The 23,450-nt window shown below is 38.1% G+C and overlaps 1 protein-coding gene across 1 annotated transcript in view; it reads left to right on the top strand.

The window, feature by feature from the left end:
* ABHD12 (abhydrolase domain containing 12, lysophospholipase) overlaps nt 1-23,450 on the top strand; it is a 151,588-nt gene that overhangs the window by 51,592 nt on the left and 76,546 nt on the right. The window contains exon 2 of the mRNA XM_044663443.1: nt 8,517-8,641. Within this exon, the coding sequence (XP_044519378.1) occupies nt 8,517-8,641 (125 nt within the window). The remainder of the gene's footprint in view (nt 1-8,516; nt 8,642-23,450) is intronic.

Genomic DNA, 23,450 nt, shown 5'->3' with positions numbered 1-23,450 from the left:
TGTTCTGTTTTAGCATATTTTCTACATGAAATATTTTAGCATTAATATTTTTTTACCATTAGAGGGAAGTATATCTTTCATTTAGGTAACTAGTATTTAGCAGTCTTAAAAATATTGAGTCTGTTGGCTTTTTAAAAACTTGTCTATAAAGATAAAACACCCAGACTTTAAGCCACTCCAAACTTGTGCAACAATTAGGCCTGACCATCTTTCATTTAACTGTTTCTCCTCTGCTTTGCTACCTTTCCCAGCAGTTAAGGCCACTTTTTTCCTACACTTAGAATGGTAGAGACTTTCCCGTAAATCAAATGAAGTAATAGTTGTACATTTGTACTTAGTTCAGTGCCTCATACCTAGTAGACCCTAACAAATACTTATTCCCTTATCCACACTCTTCCCTCCTATCTACCTTCCCCATCAGAATATCCTACTGGCTACTTGTCTGTTCCGAAATATTTCAAAGGCCTATGGAATTGCTACTACTACTAGCTAATAATATTACTACCTTAGCCTATTATCATCTCCATTTTACAGACAGGGAAATCAAGGCAAACAGAAATTAAGTGACTTGCCCAGTATCTCATAGTTATAGTTAGTAAGGTTTTGAGTTTAGATTTGAGCTCAGATCTTCCTGATTCCAGGCCAGTGTTATATCCACTAGGTAGTAAGCTGCCCCTGAACTAAAAGAGAAACATCTGATTCTGAAAAGCCATTCATTTTTTCCCCTTCCTTCCTTTCTTCACAATTTTACTGTCAGAGAATTCTTTTAGTATTCTCTCACAGGAGAACTGGTCATCTTGAGACTATAGAAAAAAACTGAACCTATTGTTTAACATTTGAATAACCAACTTCCGAGGTCCAGACCTTGATCCTCTCATGCATGTCTGAATGACGACAGCAACTTTCTGAAGCTGATCTTTCTGTATCTCTTGTATTTTTCATGCTTGGTACTAGGGATCCTAGGCTACCCATCAGTTCCTATGACTAAAAATGGAAGGACAAAATCATGTTGCTTTAAGTGTCCCCTCTTTAATTCTATCCCCCTCATTTTTCAAGGTCCAATTTAAGTCACCTATCTCCTGCCTCTTCTTTTGACTTCAGTAAAGATGAATCTCTCATCTTCCATTCTTGACTACCCATAGTATTTTTGGGCTATACCTTATTGATGCTTTCATTTCACATAGTCTGGTCATTTCCCAGTATACTTATTACCATCTTCCTCTGCCATTGCCATTCCTTGTAACAAAGAAAAAAGTTAAAGACCAGCAAAAGAGTTGGCACCTGATTACCAGGCCAGCACTCCACTTGTATAATCTTTTCCTATCTACTCATAGAAGAGAAGTTTGTTTCATTGTTTTCTGTGATCAGCTTTGATCTTCATGATGAATTTGAAATTGTTTGTCTTGCCTTCGCAACAAAATTTAAGATCCTCAAAGATAAAGTCTATGCGTTTTTATTCAATCAGTCAATAGGTCTTCATTGAGTATATATTAGTGTGCTAAGATTAGGAGATTGCAGATAGGATACACTGTATATGCCATCTCTTCAGGGAGCTTATTAGGTCTAATTTAGGAGATAAGATGTAAAAATGTGAAAAGTTAGATAATCATACAGAAAACAGGACCACGCAAGAAATGTCACCAGATAGTTACTAGTTAATTGCCACAGGAATATTGCAGACAGCAAATGCTAAAGGAGTTCAGAGAAGGGAGAAGTCTCATGGAGAAATCATATGAGCCAAGTCTTAAAGCATAGAAGTTATTTGGAGTCACAGAGAAGAGGAAGGAGGACATTTTTAGGTGGAGAGAATGGCGTGAACAAGAACAAGGAAGATGGAAAGCATTGGATGATGGTGAGGATGGTGAAGTTCCTAGGGCATACTCTATTTAGATGTGTTGAAAGAACTGGATATCTTTTAAATTAGGGAATATTCAAGGAGACACCATAGCAAACTGCAAGTATTTGGAGGAATCTTTAGTGTGGAAAAAGGATTAGGCTTGTCTTGTCTGGACCCTGAGGGCAGAACTAGGAATATTGGGTGGAAGTTAGAGTGAAATTTGAGTTAGGGGTCAGGAGAAATACCCTAATAGATTAGAAGTATCCAGAAGTGGAATGAGTTGTCTTGGGAGGTAGTAGGCTCTGTCAGTGGAGGCCTTGCAGCAAAAAAGCTGCTTGATTTCTTACTGGGTTGTAGAAGTTATTTTTTCTTTTATGTTTGGAACAAACTGAATGGATAGAGGTCCCTTTCAACTTCGAAATTCTTTGAGTCTTTGTGTATAGATCATTATGTCTGTAGTTAAAGGTGAGTAGTTGGAAAAGACTAGGTTGCAAGGCAACTTAATGGCAATCCGTTGTTCAGTGATTTTCAGTTATGTCCAACTCTTAGTGACCCCACTTGAGGTTTTCTTGGCAAAGGTACTGGAGTGGTTTTCCATTTCCTTCTCCAGTTCATTTTACAGAAGAGGAACTAAAGCAAACGGGGTTAAGTGACTTGCCAAGGGTCACACAGCTGGTAATGCCTGAACCTGATTTAAATCCAGCAAGGTGACTATTTTCTGACTCTAGGCCCAGTACTCTATACACTGCTCCATCTGACTGCTCCAGAGATAGTTAGTCCATCTTTTACCTGAATAATACAATATAAGCAGCAGGTGGCCATGCAGTCTTTGCTTAGAAGGTCTTGAGCGAGGAGGATTTTGCTGTATCTTCTTGAAGGATCCCATTCCACTTTTGTAAAGTGCCAATTGTTATTTAACAAATTTTTCTTTATGTTAACCCTACATTTGCTTCTTTTCAGTTTCTACCCTCTTGGACTAAATGATTACTTTTTTCCTTCCATAAAACAACCCTTTAAATGTTTGAAAATGACTATCATGTCTTCCCTTTCTTCTCTTCTCCAGGCAAAACATTCCCAGTCTCTTTGACCAATTTAGTTTAATTCAACAAGCATTTATTTGTTAAGAGCTAACTCTAACTACTACTAGAAAGGCTTATTTAACTCAGGCATTAGGTTAGGACTTGGGAATGTTTTGTTGGAGACAGATTATGGAGGATCTTGAATGCCAGACAAAGTATTTGGACCTAACTTACAGGCATTGGATATTTTTCATTCACAGAGGGACCTAAATAGAGTTGTGCTTTAAAAAGATCCATCTGATATTGATGTTCAAGAATCAATTAAGATTAATCATCAGGTATTTATTAAGAGCCAACTTTGTGTTGGCTCTCATAAGATTATTTATTGAAAAGCAATAGCCTATCTGTATTGGTAGAAGGGATTTCCTCATTGGGGATTCCTTATTTTATTGAAATCACAGGCAGGACTAACATATTCAAGTACTGATAAGGTAACTTGGACAAGAACAAAAGTTGAGCTATTCCTCAGTCTCAAGCTTGCATTCTCCCAGAATCAGGAAGGTAATTGCACTTACCATCTATGTGACCTTGAAAAATAATAATAGATAACAACTATAATAGCTTTTACTATACTATCATAGCTATTAGCTCTTATTATTGTTTTGGTTAAATCAAGTCTTGTTGGGCCTGTTTTTTTATCCAAAAAAACAAGGACATTGATCCAGCTGACCTCTGAGGACTTTCTCTAGGGCTCTAGATATTTGATTTTATTGAAGAATTCTGGGCAGGATAATAACATAGTTTGAACTGAGGTAGTGGCAGTGGGAATTGAAAGAAAGTAGCTAATGTGCAAGACATTCCAAAAGAAGAATTGACAGAATTTGGGAGTTAATGAAGTAAAAAAGTCAACTCTGGTTACAATGACATTTTTCTCTCAATGATCCCCAATAGCACCTATCATAGTTTTTAGGTATTCAACATTTTTAAAGTTTCAAAAGAGCTTGAGAAAAAATTCTCTCCTATTTCACATAAGATATGGGAGCTCAAGTCTGGAGTGTAGTAGCTAAGCCATTTTCATACTGCTTCTAAAGGTTCAATCCAGAATCTTTTTCTTTTGGCAACTTTCCCAGGGCAATAATTTGAAGATCTCTTAAGGCGTTTCAATGACCTCTTTGAGGAAAAGTTGTTTTTTTTTTTTTAAACAATCCTTCCTTTCTGTTTTTATTTATTTTATTTTTTTTTGTTCAGCCTTTTTCAATTGTGGCCAGTTAGCGTGATATATTTGGGGTTTTCTTGGCAAAGATATTAGAGTGGCTTGCTATTCCTTCTCTAGCTCATTTGACAGATCATAAACAAAGTTAAATGACTTGCCCAGGATCACATTGCTAGAGAGTTTCTAAGGCCAGATTTGAATTCAGAAAAATTAATCTTCTTGACTACAGGCCTGACATACTATCCATTGGGCTATCTAGCTGCCCCTCCTTTCTGGTACCCCTGGTTTACACTACAAAATTAGGTAGTAAAATAGCTCAGGAATGAGTTTATCCCTATATCTAACCCATGGCTAGATAATAATACGCTTCGTGAATTTAGAACCAACTGAATGACTAGAGTCAAGGAATTATCATTAATGATGATGTCAGCTTGTAGTGGGATCTCTAGTAGAGAGATCAGGGATCTGTCTGGGATTTGTTTTCAATATTTATGTTTATCCTGTATATAGTTCAGTTGTATATAGTTGTTTACGTGTTGCCTTCCTCCATTGGACTGTGAGCTCCTTGAAAGAAGGGACTGTCTTTTACCTTTCTTTGTATATGCAGAAGTTAGCATGGTGTGAGGCTCATAATAGACACTAAATAAATGTTTAGGATTGATTATGCCAGTGAATTGGATGAAGGTATAGTTAGTATGCCTATCAGATCTGTAAATAGCCCAAAACTCAAATGGCTAGTTAACATTTTGGTGGGTAGATACACTTTCTTGAAAGGCTTTAGAATAACAACTAGAAGCTAGTAAGATGGAATTTAGTGGAGATAATTTAAAGGGCTATATTTGTGAAGTTTTTTGTTTTTTGTTTTTATTTATAATCCCAAGTACACAATGGGAAGGCATGGCTAGATTACAGTTTATTTGAAAAAGCCCTAGGAGTTTTATTGCTCAATGTGAGCATTGCCTCCTGGCTGCCAGAACAGATAGTGTGATCTAAAGCTGCAAAAATAAAAACACAGTGTCCAAGATATGGAATAAGATGGCTCTGGTGTATTACAGTGTTTGCCCTTCTCAGCAGGTGGGGGAGAGCCTGGAGGGAAGAAGAGAATTTAGAATTCAGAATTTTAAGAAGGAAAAAAATAACAAACAACTGTTCCTGGTGTATTCTACCTCGATCAGTCCATGTCAGGAGTAGTGCATTTAGTTGGATGCACCATGTTTCTGGATGAGGGAGAGGACAAGTGGAATGAAGGGCGGTATCCTCATTATATGAAAGTTGGCCAAAAGAATTGAGTATATGTTTAGTTTAGGGAAGACTTGATTTGGATAGGATATAGGAGCTCTCTTCAGATAGTTAAAGAGCTGCCATAGGGAAAAGGGATGAGACCTTTCTTCGCATATTTTCTAAGAAATTCTGGGATTTGGGTACTCAGGATTTCACAGCCCACTCTTTCTATGGATATTCCATTTCAGTTAATCAAGCTAGAAGGGGTCCTGTTTCAGTGCTACTTTGAATTGAAAGCTCCTCACACATGTCCCCTCCAGTTTGTGACTGAGCAGCTGAACACTTGTTGTATGTATATATCAGATGTTGGACCTTCTGGCAAAAAATGTCTATATCTTCAAACACATAACGTGAATATGCTGCTTGATTTCCATCTCCTTAGCCCAGATCATAGGTCAGGGCTTCCTGATCTATAAGGAACAGATCTCTAGCCTTGCCTACTCTTTGGTTTCTGGTCTTACTAGGGTCAGTTCACTATCTGTTTTCTAGACCCCCTATCCCTGGCCCTCCTGTTAACTAGAGGACAATCCCTGGCCTCAGTCCATTTCACATCACTCTAGATCAGTTCATTACTATGATGTCCTTGTTGTCTTTTGGTTGAGTCACAGGATCCATCTATTTTTCTGAGCAGTAAGTATCACATATAGCATATAGAATCACTGCTCTTAAATTGTTTAATAGCATAAAAACACTAGTAGAGGACCAGTAATAGATGTGTGTGTGTGTGTGTGTGTATACAAAGAGAAAGAGATTGCCTAGAGAGAAGAATTAATAGTGTGACATAGTGGATGAGTAGGATGGAAGAGCAAATATTGGCAAACATTTTCTTTTAAAGCCTAAAAAGGAGGAGCTACAACTAAGAAGATAATAGTGTAAACTTCTCTAGGCCCACTCTTTTCACCCTCTTGAGGGTGATCACTATATATCACTCTCCCCAGTAACCACTTCTCATTGGGCTTCTTTGTTTATTTACTTTGGTGCTGTTCTCAAAGGTTCTCTCACTTCTCCCTAAAAGAAACTCCTAAGGGAGGGAGGAGGGATCTCCCCCTTTCACCTTCATCTAGGCACCTTTCCACATTTTTACCTTGGATTAAAAAATATGCTAATGATACCCTAGGCCCCAGAGCAACTTGTTATCCCATGGAATCTATACTTCCATTTCAAATTCTCTGGGTCCCAGTCCATTCCCCTTCTTATTTTTTTTTAAAAGTAAAGCTATAATTTATTATGAAAGAGACCAAAAAAAAAAAAAAAGAATCAGTCTAAGGTCTGTGCTCCATTTAGCTATGGAAGCTAAATGTCAAGCAGAAGATGGGTTTGGGATAATTCTCCCATCTGTTTCACTGTCCAGTCTCCAAGACAAAAAAGTCCATGTTAGGAGGAGTGGCATATCATGGGAAAATTATGTGAAGATCCATTTCTCCATGATCCATCTCCTCTGCTGCCTAGGATCCTGTGTACCCACTTGCAGGTCATTTAGTAGCTTTGTATTCTTGTAGCTTTGGTTTCAGCTTTTATACCTTCTCTTTCTTGGCCTCCCAGCTAGTCACTCCATTGGCCATTCACCCACCAGACTCCCTACATGGCTTAGTTTAGACACTGGGGCCCCAGTAGTTTTCCCTTTCTGTCTATGCCAGCTGTCTTGGCAGGTGACTTGACCTGGGTGTCATTTTTCTTTAAGCCTAACTATGTGTTTAAGTAGCTCAAATATACTTGCTAGGATGTTGTGACTGCATAGGTCTAGAGTGCTTTGGACTTCATAGTGCACATCACAATGGTGAATCCTGATGATAAGAAAAAAAGGGAGAGAACATTCCAGGTGGAGATAATAGAGAGATGAGAACAAATAAGCCATTCAAAGAATACACAACATATTTGTGAGACTAGAGCCAACAGAACAAAAGGAGAAGGAAGTAACAAGAAATGTAGTTATTAATGGACTTTGTTTCTTGTGGAGAAAGTCACAGCTTTTGGAGCAAGACAGTAAAATGGTGAAATTTGTTTGAAGAAGATTAACCTGTTCTTTTTGAGATTTGGACCCCATTTAGAAACAATTATTATTTTTTTAAAACTTCAGTCCCTCTGCTACATGATGATAGTTTTTGTATTTCCCAGCAGATGCCAACAGGATAATGATAAAATGCTACTATGAATTCAAGACAACTTTTAAATGATTTTGTATATTAGTCACAGTAACATCTGCATACATTCGAAAAATACTGATACATATGTGTAGAAGAATTTTGTTCTACTGTATTAGGTATGCTTGTTTATTTATGGCTTTGAATATATATTCCCAGACCCTTGCTAGTGTTGTGATTTTGCTATGGATGGAAGGACTGCAATTAAAAGACATCTGTGGGGACTTCAGGAAAGTTGGTGAAGGAAACTAATTATTTATAAAACTAAATAATAATTAATTACTAAATTAGTCATGTGTAGTGCCTCTGTATAGATAGATTACTGCTCTACTATATGGATAGATTAAGTTGGTATGACCAGCACTCAGCACAGTAGCTGGCACTTAGTAGGTGCTTAATAAATGTTTATTGATTGATCAGACAAGAAGTGACCAGGTCCACCTAGGTGTGGGACACTGTCTATAATGGGAAAATTTGAGTTGGTTGGTTCTTGTAGAATTTTTTGCTCCCCCTCACCCACTTTGTATCCAATCCAGAGGGTTTTTAACAAGTCCTATTATTACTTGGGATTTTTTTTCACATGCTAATGAGGAACTGCTCACAAATGCTAACGAGGAGCCTCTTGGACTTTATAGTTTGCCAAATAAGCCAGACCAGTAATTTACAGGGTTTAAAAGCATTACTGTTCTCTGAGACGAAGTTGAAACCAACAGCTAAATTAATATCTTTTTTTTTTTTTTTTTACTCGGCAGCCTTGATAAGTGAGAGGTCACTGTAGTTCTTTGGTTATCAGTCACTGTAAATCATTGATGGCTATTCTAAAACTTCAAGACAAAAATTGGTCACAATCAACCTATGGAAATTTGTCTGAAAAAAGTCTGGCATCTTTACTGGCATGATTCCTGAGGGAGGAAAGACATGCTTGGATTTGTTGTAATTTTTGAGGATACCCCCATCACCAGCGACTATAGCTATTAAATGGCACTTGCTGCAATCTGATCATTTTAATTACTTTTCTCTTCCAGAAGAAAGGGATTGTGGTTTCGCTTGCGGAAGTTATTTCTATGGTCACTGGCCTTGTACGCTGCCATTCCCTTCCTTGTAAAACTCTGTCCTGGGATACAGGCTAAGCTGATTTTCTTGAATTTTGGTAAGTAATAATTTTTACCTGCTTATTAGGATGTTTTTTGTTTTAATTATAATTGGCATTTATATAGCATCTGGAGGTTACAAAGGACTTGATTCATTTCTTTTGAGTCTCATAAAAGCCTTGAAGTAACCACTACAGTTTTCTCATTTTATCAATGAGGAAACTGAGGCTCAGACTAAGTGGATAAAGCCATGGCTCCAAAACTAGTGTCAGAGTCCAGGCCTTCCAGACTTCAAGGCTGGCACTGTATCCAGCATGCCAAGCTGCCTCTTTTGTCCTGTTGAATAGCTTTTTGGGTGGAGGATGGGAGGGAAAGTAATCATTAAAAAAATCAGCCACTGAATTTTTTTGTCTTTTATTTTAGACATTCACATCAATAAATGCTTCAGACAATAACCATTTATATTTAAACAGAACGTTACTAAAAAATTTATTTGTATTCAGCTGAAAATATTGATGTATATTTTTGTATTTACATTTAAAACATGGTTTAACATTAACTATCTTTTTTCCGTGGAAATTTTAAATTAAGGAACTATTAATTTTTATTTTGAAAGCAGCAAGATAAGTTTCCTTAATATAAAAAATTTCAAATATTCATCTTTTGTTTTTTAAGCCTGTAAAAAAACCCTTTTAATTTTTTTGGAGAGAAATGTTTGCCTTTTAATTGTGGTAAGCTTACCAATGCAGTTTTAGGATATGACTTATATGAAAATTAAAATTTAAGAGTATGAATTACAGAATAGATGAAGTGACTTCTAAGAAGTATTAGTGCTATGTAGAATGCTTATGAAAAGCTATAGCTAATGAAATTGCAGATATAACCAGGGCTAAGGCACCATGAAATTCTATCATCCAGGGATAGGCATTAAAAACAAGGGACTAATGGAAATGCAGATAAAACTGGAGAAAAGCTTAGATTCTATAACTGTTTTCTTTCTAGCTTCTTGTTATTGGCACAGTGTAAGAATAAAAAGAATGAGAGTTAACATTCTGGGTTTTTTCTGATGCTTAGAAATATGGAGGGTTAGGATGTTAGGAAGCTGAGAACAAAGATGAAATGGTCTCCAGTGGAAATAATAGCTAGGGTGATGATAATTGAAGAGGTAGAGTGGGTGTGCAGTTGTATAGGAATGATGATATAATCTGCGAACCCCTGTGAGAAGAATTCAGAACTGAGGGTGGAGAAAGGGAAGGGGTGCTGAGAGAAAGGCCAGGTGGGTGGATTTACCTTACCTATTAAAAGATCTCCAATTCTTTAGCATATACAAAGCTGGGGCACTTTGGGCCTCTAGAAATAAAAAAATTTCTAGACATTTTGAAGCCACAAGGGGAAAGTGTTTTCTGTTAATTTGGTAAATCAAGGATTTATGATTTCATAGATATGGGGACTCTCTCCATAAACCAATCTATAACTTAGTAGGTAGATTTTTGAGAGTCTTTACAGACTTGGAGGGGTTAACTGATTCCACCAAGGTTACAGAGCCACCAAGTACATGAGGAATGTGTGTGTTCTTTATAGATTTAGCATCAAGGTGGCCCAGTGGATAGAATGTCAGGACTATAGTCAGAAAAATTCATCTTTCTGAGTTCAAATCCAGCCTCGGACACGAGCTGTGTTACCCTGAGCAGGTCACTTAACTTTCTTTGTCTTAGTTTCCTCATCTGTCAAATGAGCAGGAAAAGGAAATGGCAATTCATTATTTAATGTTCTGAATTTCGTTCAAATATGAAATATTTCTCCTTAATAAAAAAGCATGCCTGCTTTCTGCTTATTTATTTAGGTCATGCAGTCAGGAAGAACTAGAGGCCATCTTCCCTTTAACTCCAAAACCTTTGGACTTCATTTAGGCAAGCCAGGGCAATATGATCAGTATAGTTTTACATTAAAAAATATTCCCAATGCTAAGTTTTTAAAGATAATTTTTATGATGTAAAGGCCAAAGAGCAATGATTAATGGGCACATTATAATTTCATTCATCCTAAAAAAAAATAATGATAGTTTAAATTTTTTCTACTTTTTCAGGGAAAACAACAAGTATTGGGTTTTTTTTCCCTGAATTTTTCCATTTTAGGCGATCAAATTGTGTAAGTTCATAGACTTAGATCTGGAAGAAATCTAAAGAGTTATCTGGACCAATTCTTTCATTGTACAAATAAGGAAACTGTCTTAGAAGGGTAAAGTGTTTTACCATAGGTTACTCAGGAAACAAAAGAATCAATCTTGGGATTAGAACCCAGGTCTTTTGACTCCAAATCCAGTACTTTTTATATCGAACTACTCTTTCCCTCCATACATTTCCAAAATCTAAAATAAAATACTTATTGATCACCTATGAAACATGTAGCCCACAACACTCTTGAATGCAGCCTGACCCAAATGAAAATGTGATTGGGAAATATTTAGCAAAATGATTCAAAATACAATAAAACATAGATAATATTACATTTTAAACTAAGTTAGTAAGCAGCCTCAAGGTTATATGTGGATTAGTGGCCCTTGTTTCTATTTGATTTTGACATCACTGACCTATACAAATATAGAAATAAATATATTTTTCAATCTATATCTAAATGAAAATAAAACTTCTTCCTTGACTTCAAGAAGCTTATAATCTACTAGGATAAGATAATATTGGTAAATAAATGATATTTAAATTTTAGAACACAAATATAAGAAAGACAATTAAAATGGTCTCATGACTATGGATCAAAGCATCGTGCAAGCAGAATCTTTTTGGGGAACTCTTCATGGATAATGCTCTCCAAGGATGAGTAGGATTTCAGAAAGTAAAATGTGGGATGGATGTGTTACAAGAATGAATAATGTGAGCTGAATCATGGAGAGGGAAGCTTGGGCCACCAGGGAATGGCAAGCAATATTTCTGATTTGGTTATGTGTAGAGTGTAAAAATTATGGACAACAGACAAATGGGATGATAGTTTAGTGTGGAGAGTGGAGGGTCTAGATCACTTGTTACATACATTAGCAGGGAAGTGATATCAGAAATGTACATTTGGAATGTTACGAGTAAATGATTGGAAATAGGGAAACTAGTTAAGGGATAATGGCTGTAGTTGTGGCGAGAACCTGAAATGGGATGATGGCAGTGGAAGTGAATAGAATAGGACAGATGTGAGATAAAGGATCGTAGATTTAGAGTTAGAAGGGCCCTTAAAGGAAACCAAGGCCCAGAGATTTTAAGCAACTTAGCTATGGTTTCCCAGAAATTAGAGTTGGGATTTGAACCAAGGCCTTTTGATTGCAAATCTCACACCTTTCACTGTACTGTAGTGCTTCCCAATCAATAAGAACATAGTACTAATTCACTTTTTTTAAAGCTAGTATTTAATGCTTTAGGATTTGCATTTGCAAATATTATTGTATTTTTATCCACATGATAATCACTATTATTATCCCCATTTTATGTATAGGGAAACTGTGGCAAACAGAGGTGATAATTTGGTCAGGGTCACTTCTTTAGTAGTAAGTGTGTGAGTGGGATTTGAACTCTCATCATCTTGATTCCAGGTCCAGCATCGTTTTCACTGGGCCCTTACACACATGCATACATATAATACAAATGTGTATTCACATCTATTTCATTTTTGGGCCAAAGGTTGTGTTCTGAACCTACAACTTTATCACTTCTCTCTTTCTTTTACGTAAAAGCTGGTCTTGCTTCTGCCCTGTTCAGTTCCCATTCCCCTAATTTCTAGTGCTAGCTGTCTTTTCTGGAGACCTAGCCACTTCTCTGATAAATGGCACTTGTTTTTGGTGCCTCAAGGCCCTTTATACCACAATCTTGCTACGTACAAAAAGGCCTTATCCTGAGGTGTGTTTTCTAATATTCTTTTGTTTGTCAGTCATATTTCTGCCTATAAGTGGAAAAATTATAGGTAGTTGCCATATGACATAGATGGCTACAATATTTTGCTTTGGATCTTTATTTGATTTGCTAGCTAGGAGTAATGTTTAATCAATTTTTTGACTTGCTGATTTAATTACAAACCAATGTCTAATCGGGGAAAATTGCTGGGTAGGAATTAATCCTAGTTATCCATTCTGTCTTAAAATCACTTGATATTTTTACCTATGGCATGTTGGTGATGAAATATGTATCAGTATGGCTGAATATGTATGTAATTCATGGTATAAATTAGATGGTTGTTAAAGAGCTGGTTTTTGAAGGCCAGACCTTTCAAAGGAGTCACTTCTGTTGACTCTCATTTGGCACTTATTGGTACCAAAATCTAATTAAATCACCTATGAATTCTTGTGTTGATTTATTAGACCATTATCTGCTGAGAGTATTGTACTAAGTACTAGAAATGCATAAATATTTTTGAAGTTAAATGCCTAAAGGCAGCAAAAAGACAGTACAGATGTTGTCCAATAAAGTCACACTCTAGTGCCTCTCTGTCACATGGAGGGGAAGAGTTTCTGGATTCTCTCAGAGAGCATAAGCCCTGGCAGGGCCTACTTGATCAGAAAGACTTCAGATATGAGGCCAGTGACACTTTGTGTTGTTCGGAGGACCAACCTAGCTAGACTCAGAGAAGCACATCACTAGAGAGAGGGTGGCCCAGCCGGTGATTTAATTATTTGGTCACAACCTCTTGTGAAATGTTCTTTTACGGTGTGGAGGGGTTATGATTTGTTAGGGTGAGGGAAGTACCTATATGGATGAAATCCTAGATACTTGAGGGACTGAAGGGAATCCTGGTGTAACTTGCTTTAAAAGAGAATGAGCAGGGCAACTAGGTGGCACTGTGGATAGAGTGGAGTCAGGAGGGATCTGGGTTCAAATGTAGATTTGGACATTTCTTTGCTCTGACTCAAGGCAAATCATCTAACCCTAGCTTAAGAGTTGTCACTAAGACAGAAAGTAAGAGTTTGAAAAAAAAAGATGAGAAAATACATATTTAATAAGTAGATTACGTATTTAATAAGTAGATTATTTAGCTTTGTAAAAAGGCCACGACTACTATATTACTTTAAAAACAGCAAATTCCCCTTCTATACCCTATCCACTATCAAAATGGCTAGTCAGTCAGTGAAAACCTGGTAGATAGATATTTACAGTATTGGAATTTGAGTTCCTATCAGAAACCAGTTTCCCTTTGTCCTAGATTTATGTCTGTTGGCTGCTGTTTGTGCTCTTGGGTCAGCAGGCTACTTCCTGAAATAGGCACTTCTTGAGTCTTAGTCAAAAAGAAGTCTTTATAACCATGTCTCTATATTACTGCTTTATAGATACTTGTTCTGCTGAGGAACAAATCTTTTCCCTTTTCTGGTTTAGCCTTTCTTTGTTACACTGAAATAGGAGCATAGAGATAGAAGAGATCTTGGATGTCCCAGTATCTGTAAAGTAAGGGTAATCTGTAAAGTAAAAAAGAAAAATTTTAAATAAAAAAAGATTAAATGACCTCTGAGGTGCCTTCTTCTTCTAAACCTGTGAATCCTGTGTTTTCATCCAAAGTTGTAATGAGGAAAATGTAGGGGGGAAGGGCCCCAATTTGGCTCTGTTGGAATAGGGGAGGGGATGATGTGGTTGTTTGAGAGGAGAAGACTGCCAGCATCCAGCCTCCTCCTGTATATGGGTTTACTTTTTGTACCCTTCAGAGTGTGGGGAAATCAGAGCCAGGTACTCCTCTTCCAGTATCCATTGAGGCTCCAGTATTCAGGGTTTCTCCCATCCAATCGTGTGCTGTAGAGGAAAAGCTGGTAAGTTAGTGAGATCATAGTGTTGCCTTACCTCTAAGAAAGAGTTTTTTCAAGGTCACTAGTTATAGACTTGGCCCCAGTATACTGGTCCTGGGTGTTGGAAGAGAGGCCTGAGAAGTATGGGCTAGGTTTGAATCCATCCTAAATCAGTGTTATCCCTTCCATTACCCAAGGGATGAGCTGAAAAAGAGTATATTATATGGGCCTCTGCCACAATATTCCATCTCCTTCCAAAGCATCCCTAGAGTGTCCTGACCCTTTGCCTCCTGTGCCCTGGCCTCCCACTGACTCTCCAGTTCAGCAGATGCATTACATTGCCTTATTGCAAAGAGGGAGAGTGGAGGCATGTGGGTGATGGTGAAGAGTTTGTGGTCAAGCCTCCTCATTCTCTAAATTCTCATGACCCACAAGAACATTGGTTCTTAATAATAAAAATAAGCTTATCTCTTAAATCTCCCTTTTACAAACTCTCAAAAAAAGCCATCTTTTTCATCCATTTGTCCTGAACCCCTTGCAGTCTGGTTTTCAGCCCCTCCACTCAACTGAAGCTGCCCCCCCCAATGATGCTTGATTGCTAAATCAGCATTTTCTTGTTCTTTCTGCAGCTTTTGACAATGTTAGCCCAACTTCTCCCTGAAGGTAAAAATTTTCTCTACCCTTGCATTTTGAGACACAAAGCTTTTCTGCTTCTCTTCCTGTCTGACTGATTTTTCTTAGTCTCCTTGACTTCTTTCTTATGCAGAAACATGCCACAAGGCAGCTCTATGTTTTCTATCTTGATTTCATCAGTTTTCTTGACCTTACTTCTTGACTTTATGCAGATGATTTCCAGATCAATATATCTAGCCATGAACTCCAGGACCACATCACCAATTAATTGCCTATTGGATATTAACATTGAATGTCCCATGTGCATCTCAAACTTAACATATCTGAAACAGAACTTCTTTCTTTTCTCTACAGCCATCTTTCTCCAGACTTCCCTATTCTATTGAGACCATGGTCCTTCCAGCTTTACAGTCTCAGCATAAACACCTGTCCTTCTTCTCCCTCCTTGGTCATACCTGCTGGTCAATTGCTAAGTCTTGTCAATGGCCCACCACATCCCTCCTCTCTGTCCCTTTCTTTTTATTTTATTATTTTTACTTTAAATTTTTTTATTTTTTTAGAAAAATTTTCCATGGTTCCATGATTCATATTCTTACTTGCCCCTTCGCCCCCTCAAAATCCCCCCTCCCCCATAGCCGATGTGCATTTCCAGATGTGTCATCTATCAAGACTTATTTCCAAAATGTTGATAGTTGCATTGGTGTGGTAGTTTCAAGTCTATATCCCCAATCATGTCCGCATCAACCCATGTGTTCAAGCGATTGTTTTTCTTCTGTGTTTCCTCTCCTGTAGTTCTTCCTCTGAATGTGGGTAGTGTTCTTTTCCATAAGTCCCTCAGAATTGTCCTGGGTCATTGCATTGTTGCTAGTACAGAAGTCCATTACATTTGATTTTACCACAGTGTATCAGTCTCTGTGTACAATGTTCTTCTGGCTCTGCTCCTTTCACTCGGCATCAATTCCTGGAGGTCATTCCAGTTCACATGGAATTCCTCCAGTTTATTATTCCTTTGAGCACAATAGTATTCCATCACCAACAGATACTACAATTTGTTCAGCCATTCCCCAATTGACAGGCATACCCTCATTTTCCAGTTTTTTGCTATCACAAAAAGTGCAGCTATAAATATTTTCGTACAAGTCTTTTTAACTATGATCTCTTTGGGGTACAAACCCAGCAATGGTATGGCTGGATCAAAGGGCAGGCAATTTGGAAGGCCACCACCCTCATTCAGTCCCCCTGTTACTTCTACAGTAGCTTTTGCACTATCCTCTTCATTCGGGTCTGCTTCTCTAATCTCTGATTCCACACAGCTGCCAGATAATCTTCCTAAACACAAGTTTGGTCATGTTCCTCTTTGCTGGAGGACCTTCAGTGGCTTATTTCCCATGACCTCCCTTCAGGCATTCTATTTTGCAGCAAAACTGACCTAGATGAAGATGAAGGTGAAGAAATACTGTTCTCCAACTTTGACCTTCTCTCTCTTGCCTTCATTTTTCTTCACAGACCTTTCCCCTCTATACCCAGAATGTACTTTTCTCAACTCTTCTTAGAATTTCTCTTCCTTCAATGCTCCATCCTCCAGAAAATCTATGCTGATCTCCCAATTGTTGAGGCTCAGGTTTTTAATTATATGCTTTTCTGACTATGTGTTGTATCTGCCCAGTAGAAGGTAAACTCATTGAGGAGAGGAAGTATTATTTAATTTTGTCTTTGTATCCCTCTCCTCTGGTGCAGTGAGTTATACAAAACAGGAACTTAATAAATTCTTGTTGGAATGTGTTAGAAGTGGCCAGATGATCCTCAAGTGAGCTTCTTTCACCCAGTTCATACAAATGTCCTAATTTGAGGGTACCTTTTCTTCCTTTTGTCCCAAGCACATTCTGTCTTGAATCCAGTCTAATATCTTCATTTTACAGATGAGGAAATTTAGGCCCAAAGACAGTATACTAGCTTGCCCAGTGTCACAGCAAGTGAGTCATAGCAAAGATTTAACTTAATTGTTTTTATCCCAATATAAGAGATTAATAATGGTTAACATTTATATATTATTATCTATACACCAGAACCACTGTGCTGAGTGCTTTACAGTTATTCTCATTTGATTCTCAAAAAATCCCTGAGAGGTAGGTATTATTAATGTCTCCGATATCCTTTGTAGCAAGTATTAGTACTTCTTGATTACTCATATCAATTGAAGTCAGCTGGAATTTAGCTATTTAAGAACCAATCATAAATGTTTATTTCAACCAATTACTCATAAATATATAGATATAAAATTTTGTAAAATAAGGAAGTAGGACTAATCAGAGAACCTTTTTTTAAAAATAGTGATCATGGTGTTTCAATATTTGGTTTTCTTTGTATTCCTTTGTATTTTATGGATTTAATTTTTAATTTAATCTTAATTTAATGATTCTGAGATAAGGTCTGTAGGCTTTACCAGACTGTCCAAAGGCATCCATGACCCAAAAAAGCTTTAAGAATCTCAGGGTTAGATGAATTCTAAGATCTCAGATAGTTTTAAAACCAATGATTTTATGACTGAGAACTTTATCAGAGTAGATTTTTGAAAAGAATAACTTTGTTTCTCTTTCTTGAATTGTACCTTACAACAATGTGTAGGAATTGCTGATGAACTATGAATGACCAGAGAGCAGTAAAATGAGGAAGAAGCAGAAGCATCCAGGTCTTAAAGGATCAACAGTTTAGTCACCCTAAATATTAGAGAATTGTTCAAGCTACCACACTCTGCTTCCATTGCTCTTTGAACATATCCCTTCTTTGTCAGGGAATGTGCTAGAGGGAAAAAAGAGCACTGAATGGGAAGCCAAGATTTGAACTCGGGATTTCTTACTCTGCAGGACACTTCCCCGTCTTGTCTACTGAGATATCTAGCAAGAATATCTCAAACTGCACAGACTTCTTAAGAAAAGATCATCTCAGTCTACCAGAGCTCCTGAGGATATTTCTCATACTGCCCCATGGCTCTCCAACCTTTACTCTGTTTTAGTTTATAAAGGTCCTCCCATATTTCTCTGTATTCCTAATATTTGTCTTTTCCTACTGCGTTGTAATATTCTATTATATCTCACATATCAAAATTCATTTCTTAACCCTATATATCAGTGTGAGGGTTGGTGCTATTATTATTTTATTTTTCTTGCCTAACTTTTCATATATGGAAAGTTCTTGCCTCATTGAAATTTCTAGATTCCCTTTGGGGAAACTCTTGTTCCTCTTCCAAGCCAATTTGTCTTGTCCAGGTTATGTTCAGGTCTGCCCATTTGCAGCTCATTGGCAAGGCCCTCAAAACATGAGAAGCACTTTTTGTACTTGGATTGTAAAATAAACAAGTTTAAGTTCTCCTCAAGGCTGAAATCTCTTTTAAAAATCAGTTGTAAGAGGTTTATCTGTTAAATTCTGTGTTCTTTCCCCCTTGATATAGAGGTTTTAGTTACTTGGTGATGGTGCCAGAAATTCTTGAGTTAGCTGTGTAGTTTGTGTTAGAATATCTGTCTTTGACCCTCACCCTTCTTTCCCTGTACCTTTCTCTGTTGGACAGAGCTGGCAAATCTCCCACAGGCCCCCAGTGTCTGCAGAAGGAGCAATTCCCATATGGAGCATTCATTTGTCTGTATAATCCTAATAGTTCCTTGGAATTAAATGCCACTTTAAAGATTTAAAGATGTGAAAAGTCATCAAATCCAAGTCCTTCATTTTAGAGATGAACAAATTAAGCTGAGACAGAGAGACACCTTTATCACCTCTTTCCTAGACTATATAAGACTCTCCTAATTGTTCACTTGCTTCTTTTTCTCTTTACTTCAATCTATCTTTCACACAACTGCCAAAATAATCTTCTCAAAGCCACAGGTCTGAGCATGTCCCTCCCTCATTCAAGAATCTTCTGTGACTCCCTGTTTTCCTTAAATTAAGTTATAAACTACAAGTATACTTTCCACATTGCAATTTCAGTATATTGCAGGTTGGCATAAGAACTTTAATTTGGGGAGAGTTTTAGGAAAGCTGCAGGTGACACACAAAGGCCAGCAGATGACACAGAAAAAGTTTAGAAACTGAGAAATGCATAAAATAGCCTATGACCAAATTATTTAACCCAAATTTTATAGTAAGGTACTTGTAAACATCCCATAAAAGAAAAAATTCAGACTTCCTTTCTGGTATGAAGGGAGGGCCAAAAATTTTACATGGATTTTTCAAATCATGGGGGCATTGTGCCCCTATGCCCCATAATGCAGAAGGAATATCTATATTTGGTTTGACATTTAAAGGCCTTTACTGCCTGGTTCCAATCCATCTTTTTAGCCAACTTGATGGCTTGCCATTCTTCATGTTCAACAGACCCTCTCTCATCTCCATGCCCCATGCCTGGAATATAGTCCCATCTCTTAGAATTCTTAGCTAGCTCTCTTCAGAGCTTAGCTTAGCATCTCTTTCTACCTGGAACCTTTGCTGACCTCTTGCCCTAAATGATTTTGTATTTAATTTATATCTATTTCAGTGAGCTTATGGTACATGTTTTCCATTCAACAGACTGTTAGCTCATTGAGTTAGGAACTGTTCTGAGTTTTATCTTGCTAATGCCTAGCACCCAATAGTGTCTAGCATTTGGAAGGTACTTAATAAATATTTGTTGATTGAGTCATATGATCCTTTCCACTAGATTGGCCTGCTTTTTGTTCTCTGGCAAGCTTACATACAAAAATCAAGCAGTCCCTACCCTCAAGAAGCTTTCATTCTATTGGGGGAAATAACCTGTCAACATTTTAGTACATACAGGATAAACACAAGGTAATTCTTTTTGGTGACAGATACCAGTACCTGGAGGATCAGGAAAACACTCAGGGAGAAGGTGATATTGAAGCTAAGAATTAAAGGAAAGGGGGTGGGGGGAAGGGGTAAATGGGGGAGGGGTGGTGTCTCTTAAGAGATTTAACCAGTTCAAATTTTTTCTCTCAAATCCTTGGCTCCCTTTCCTTGGAGCATTCCTGCCATTTGCTGTCTTTGCTCCTACACACGTGCTATTGAATAAAGTTGAAGAAAATCACATAATTATTGTGCCTGGATCTACTAAAAATTATACTACAGAGCTTCAACTGGGCCCTCACTACTGCTAGGCAATCCTACTTTTTCTCCCTTGTCAGCTCACTCTCCTACTCTCCACAGTAGCTCTTTGAACCTTTTTTATCCCTCCTCAAACCTCTCTCAGGATTCCTCCTCTCTCCAGCCTCTCAGCTATGGATCTTGCCTCTTATTTACAGAAAAAATTGAGGCCATTCCCCATGAGCTTCCTTTTCTTCTTTTCTTCCTCATCTCCTATCACTCATTTGCTTTCTGCCTCTATTTCCTAGAAAATTTAATGAAGTGGCCTCACTCCTTCCCAAGGCTATCTTCTACATGTTCAAGTGATTCCATTCTGTCCTGTCTCCTCTAATAGAATGCTCCCCTGTCATCCCCTCTCTATCACTTATTTTCATTCTTTCCCTTTCTGCTGGCTCATTTCCCCCCTAACACATGCCTATATTTCCCTCATCCTGAAAAAGAAAAAAAAAGCCCTGACTTGATCCTTTTATCTCCACTAAGTATTTTCCTATATCTCTCCTACCCTTTGCAGCTAAATTCCTTGAAATGACTATAATAGGTACCTCTCTCTCTTCTTAACTCCTTAAATCTGGCTTCCAACTTCATTCCCAGAACTGCTCTAGTTTTCAGTCATCCTCTGATGGCCCTTCCTCCATTCTCACTGTCCTTGACCTTTCTCTGCAGCTTTTTGGTCCCTCTGTCCTCCTTAATACTTCTCTTTTCTCTAGGATTTTGGGACACCACTTTCTCCTTGTTCTCTTCCTACCCATTTGCCTGCTCTTTCTTTTTCTTTTTTGCTCGATCTTATAGATCATGCTGTAATCATAGGTGTTCCTTTTGTTGTTGGGGGATTTGAGGTGAACCCCTGGGGTTCAGGAAGGGCGCCTTTTGCAAGAATGCAAGACTCCGAAACAGCTTAAAAATGAAAAGAGAAATTTATTAATTTAGAAGGTAATGTTGAATTTGGCCAGGAGGACAGCCTAGGAGGAAAATTGTCTCCTAGTGGGGACAGCATAGATGGAAAGCTTCTTTCCCCAGTGCACCAAGTCTAAGGTCTTTATACTCTTTACAACAGCACTGGGTGGGGTGGGGAGTGGAAGTGGTTTGCCTGAAGACATAGGGGGTGACCCTCATAGTTTAGAGGGCAGATGGATGTCTGAGATACAAATTGATGGTATCAAGGAGGTGTATCTCTCTGTCCATCTCAAATCTAAAGGATGATCCAAGGAGGATAATCCTCAGAAGTTTTAGGTTAGGAATCACAAGGATAGAAGGGAGCCAAGGAATTTCCCTGCTTACAGTTTGCCTGAAACACTTCTATAATTTTGGGGGTACATTTTTCCATGCCACTTTCAGGTTTTGTCTTCTCCCTCTTTGCTACCCTTCAATTGGTGATCATATCAGCTCCCATAGATTTGACTAATTTTTAAATCTAACTATCCCACCCCCATTTTTCTGTGGATCTGCCAGTTTCACATCTCCAACTGCCTTTCAAGCACCTCCAGCTGGATGTCTAGTACACATCTTAAACTCAACATGTCCAACATAAAACTCATCATCTTCTCCCAAATGCTTCCCATGTCTTACCTTCCCAGGTCCTACAGAGGACACCACCAAATGTTGTGGGGTGTAATGGTGAACCCCTGGGTTCGGGAAGGATATCTTTTGTAAGAATGCAAGACTGAACTTAGCTTAAAAGTAAAAAGAGAAATTTATTAGTAATGTAGAATTATTGGCCAGCAAGACAGCATGTGTGGAACAACCCTGGGGGGTTGCTCCCAGAATGCTTCAGTCCTGGGGTTTTTATACTCTTTACAACAGTGAGGACGTGATGTTGGGTCATGGTGTAGACATGTCTCTAGAGTGGTAAATGCTCAGGCATTTGGTGGGGTGTTTGGTCATCTGATGGGGGTCTGCCTGAAGACTCTCATGGTTTAGGGAACAAATGGATGCCTGAGATACAGCTTGATGGTATCAAGGTGTAGCCTGGAGGTGCAGCTCTATATCCCCTCTCAAACTAAAGGACTGTTCAAAGATGATGATAATCTCAGGGTCTTCTAGAGGCTATCAGATGTACTTGGGCTAGGAGTCACAAGGACAGAAAACAGCAAGAGAATTTCCCTGTTTACAGTTTGCCTGGGTTAAGGGGCACAATGCAAATGCCATCTGGACCCCAGGCTTGCCAACCCAGGAGCCATCCTCAACTCCTCAGTCTCTCATCCCCCCCATATCCTAGCTGGCGCCAAGGCCTATCTATCTTTCACCTTTGTCCTTTCTTCTCCTTTGGCTCAGACCCTCATCGCCTTGCACCTGGATTATTCCAATAGCCTGCTGCTAGGTCTGCCTTGCATTTCTCCTCCTCAGTCTGGTCCCTGTTTGGTCACTGAAGTGATTTCTCCGCAGCACAGATTTGATCATGTTACCACTCCCCCAATTCAGTAAACTCCAGTGAGTCCCTATATTGAAACAGCTATCAAAATGCTAAAAAACAAGTGTGTAAACCCCAGAGTAAGAACCCCTGACCTAACTAGGCCCAGAGAAATTATGTACCCCCAAGGTCATGCAACTGAGACTCCTAATGTGAGAATTTGCTTTTCACAGACTATGTTAATTCCTACATCTGGGCCCCTGCATTAGAAAGGTCCCAGTTAATTCCTGTGTATTAGAGAGAATGGATATGCCATTTGTGAATCATAGGTACCCTGCAGTCTACAGATTTTTACATTTTCTTTGTTTTTAGGAATCCCAGGAATGTCTCCCTTTTAACCAAGTCTGGCTAATGACTTGAGGTTTTTCTCTTCCTGCCTACTTGGCCTTTGTGAGGAAAGGTGAGATTGTGATACACCACCTCTTAATTAGCTATTTATCTATGAGATGGTTCCAAGTTATAGGGAGGGACTGAATAATGAACTCCTAAAACTATAGATCTGCATAAGGGGCATTCAGGGTCTTGGATCATTCCCTGGACCTCTGACCTATCACTTTATTGGTAATAATGCCAGATTAATCAATAAATGATATTTTCACCAAAAAGTCAGACTCTCAAAATAATTTTAATTGCAATAATAAGATTTGCTTCAAATCTAATGCCCTTTTACTTATATCATCAGGCCTTATTTCTGAGGTTAATTTAATTTTTAAAATTGTCAGGTTCAGCTCAAGGATAGAACTCAGAAGCCAAGAGACTGCCCCTAGTTAAATGGTGAGAGGATATGAACAGAGAGTTAAGAGGAAACAAAAATTTTTAATAACTACTTGGGAAGATGTCCAACTTCACTAAAAAGCAGAGATGAAAATTTGTGGTACTGCTAATCCATCAGAATGATAGAAATGTAGCAATGAATAAAGTTGTAGAGATTCAGAGG

Source organism: Gracilinanus agilis, chromosome 2, assembly GCF_016433145.1.
Source record: "Gracilinanus agilis isolate LMUSP501 chromosome 2, AgileGrace, whole genome shotgun sequence".
Classification (NCBI taxonomy): domain Eukaryota; kingdom Metazoa; phylum Chordata; class Mammalia; order Didelphimorphia; family Didelphidae; genus Gracilinanus; species Gracilinanus agilis.
Note: the sequence above shows the minus strand (reverse complement) of the source record. Positions and strands in the feature narration are given on the sequence as shown.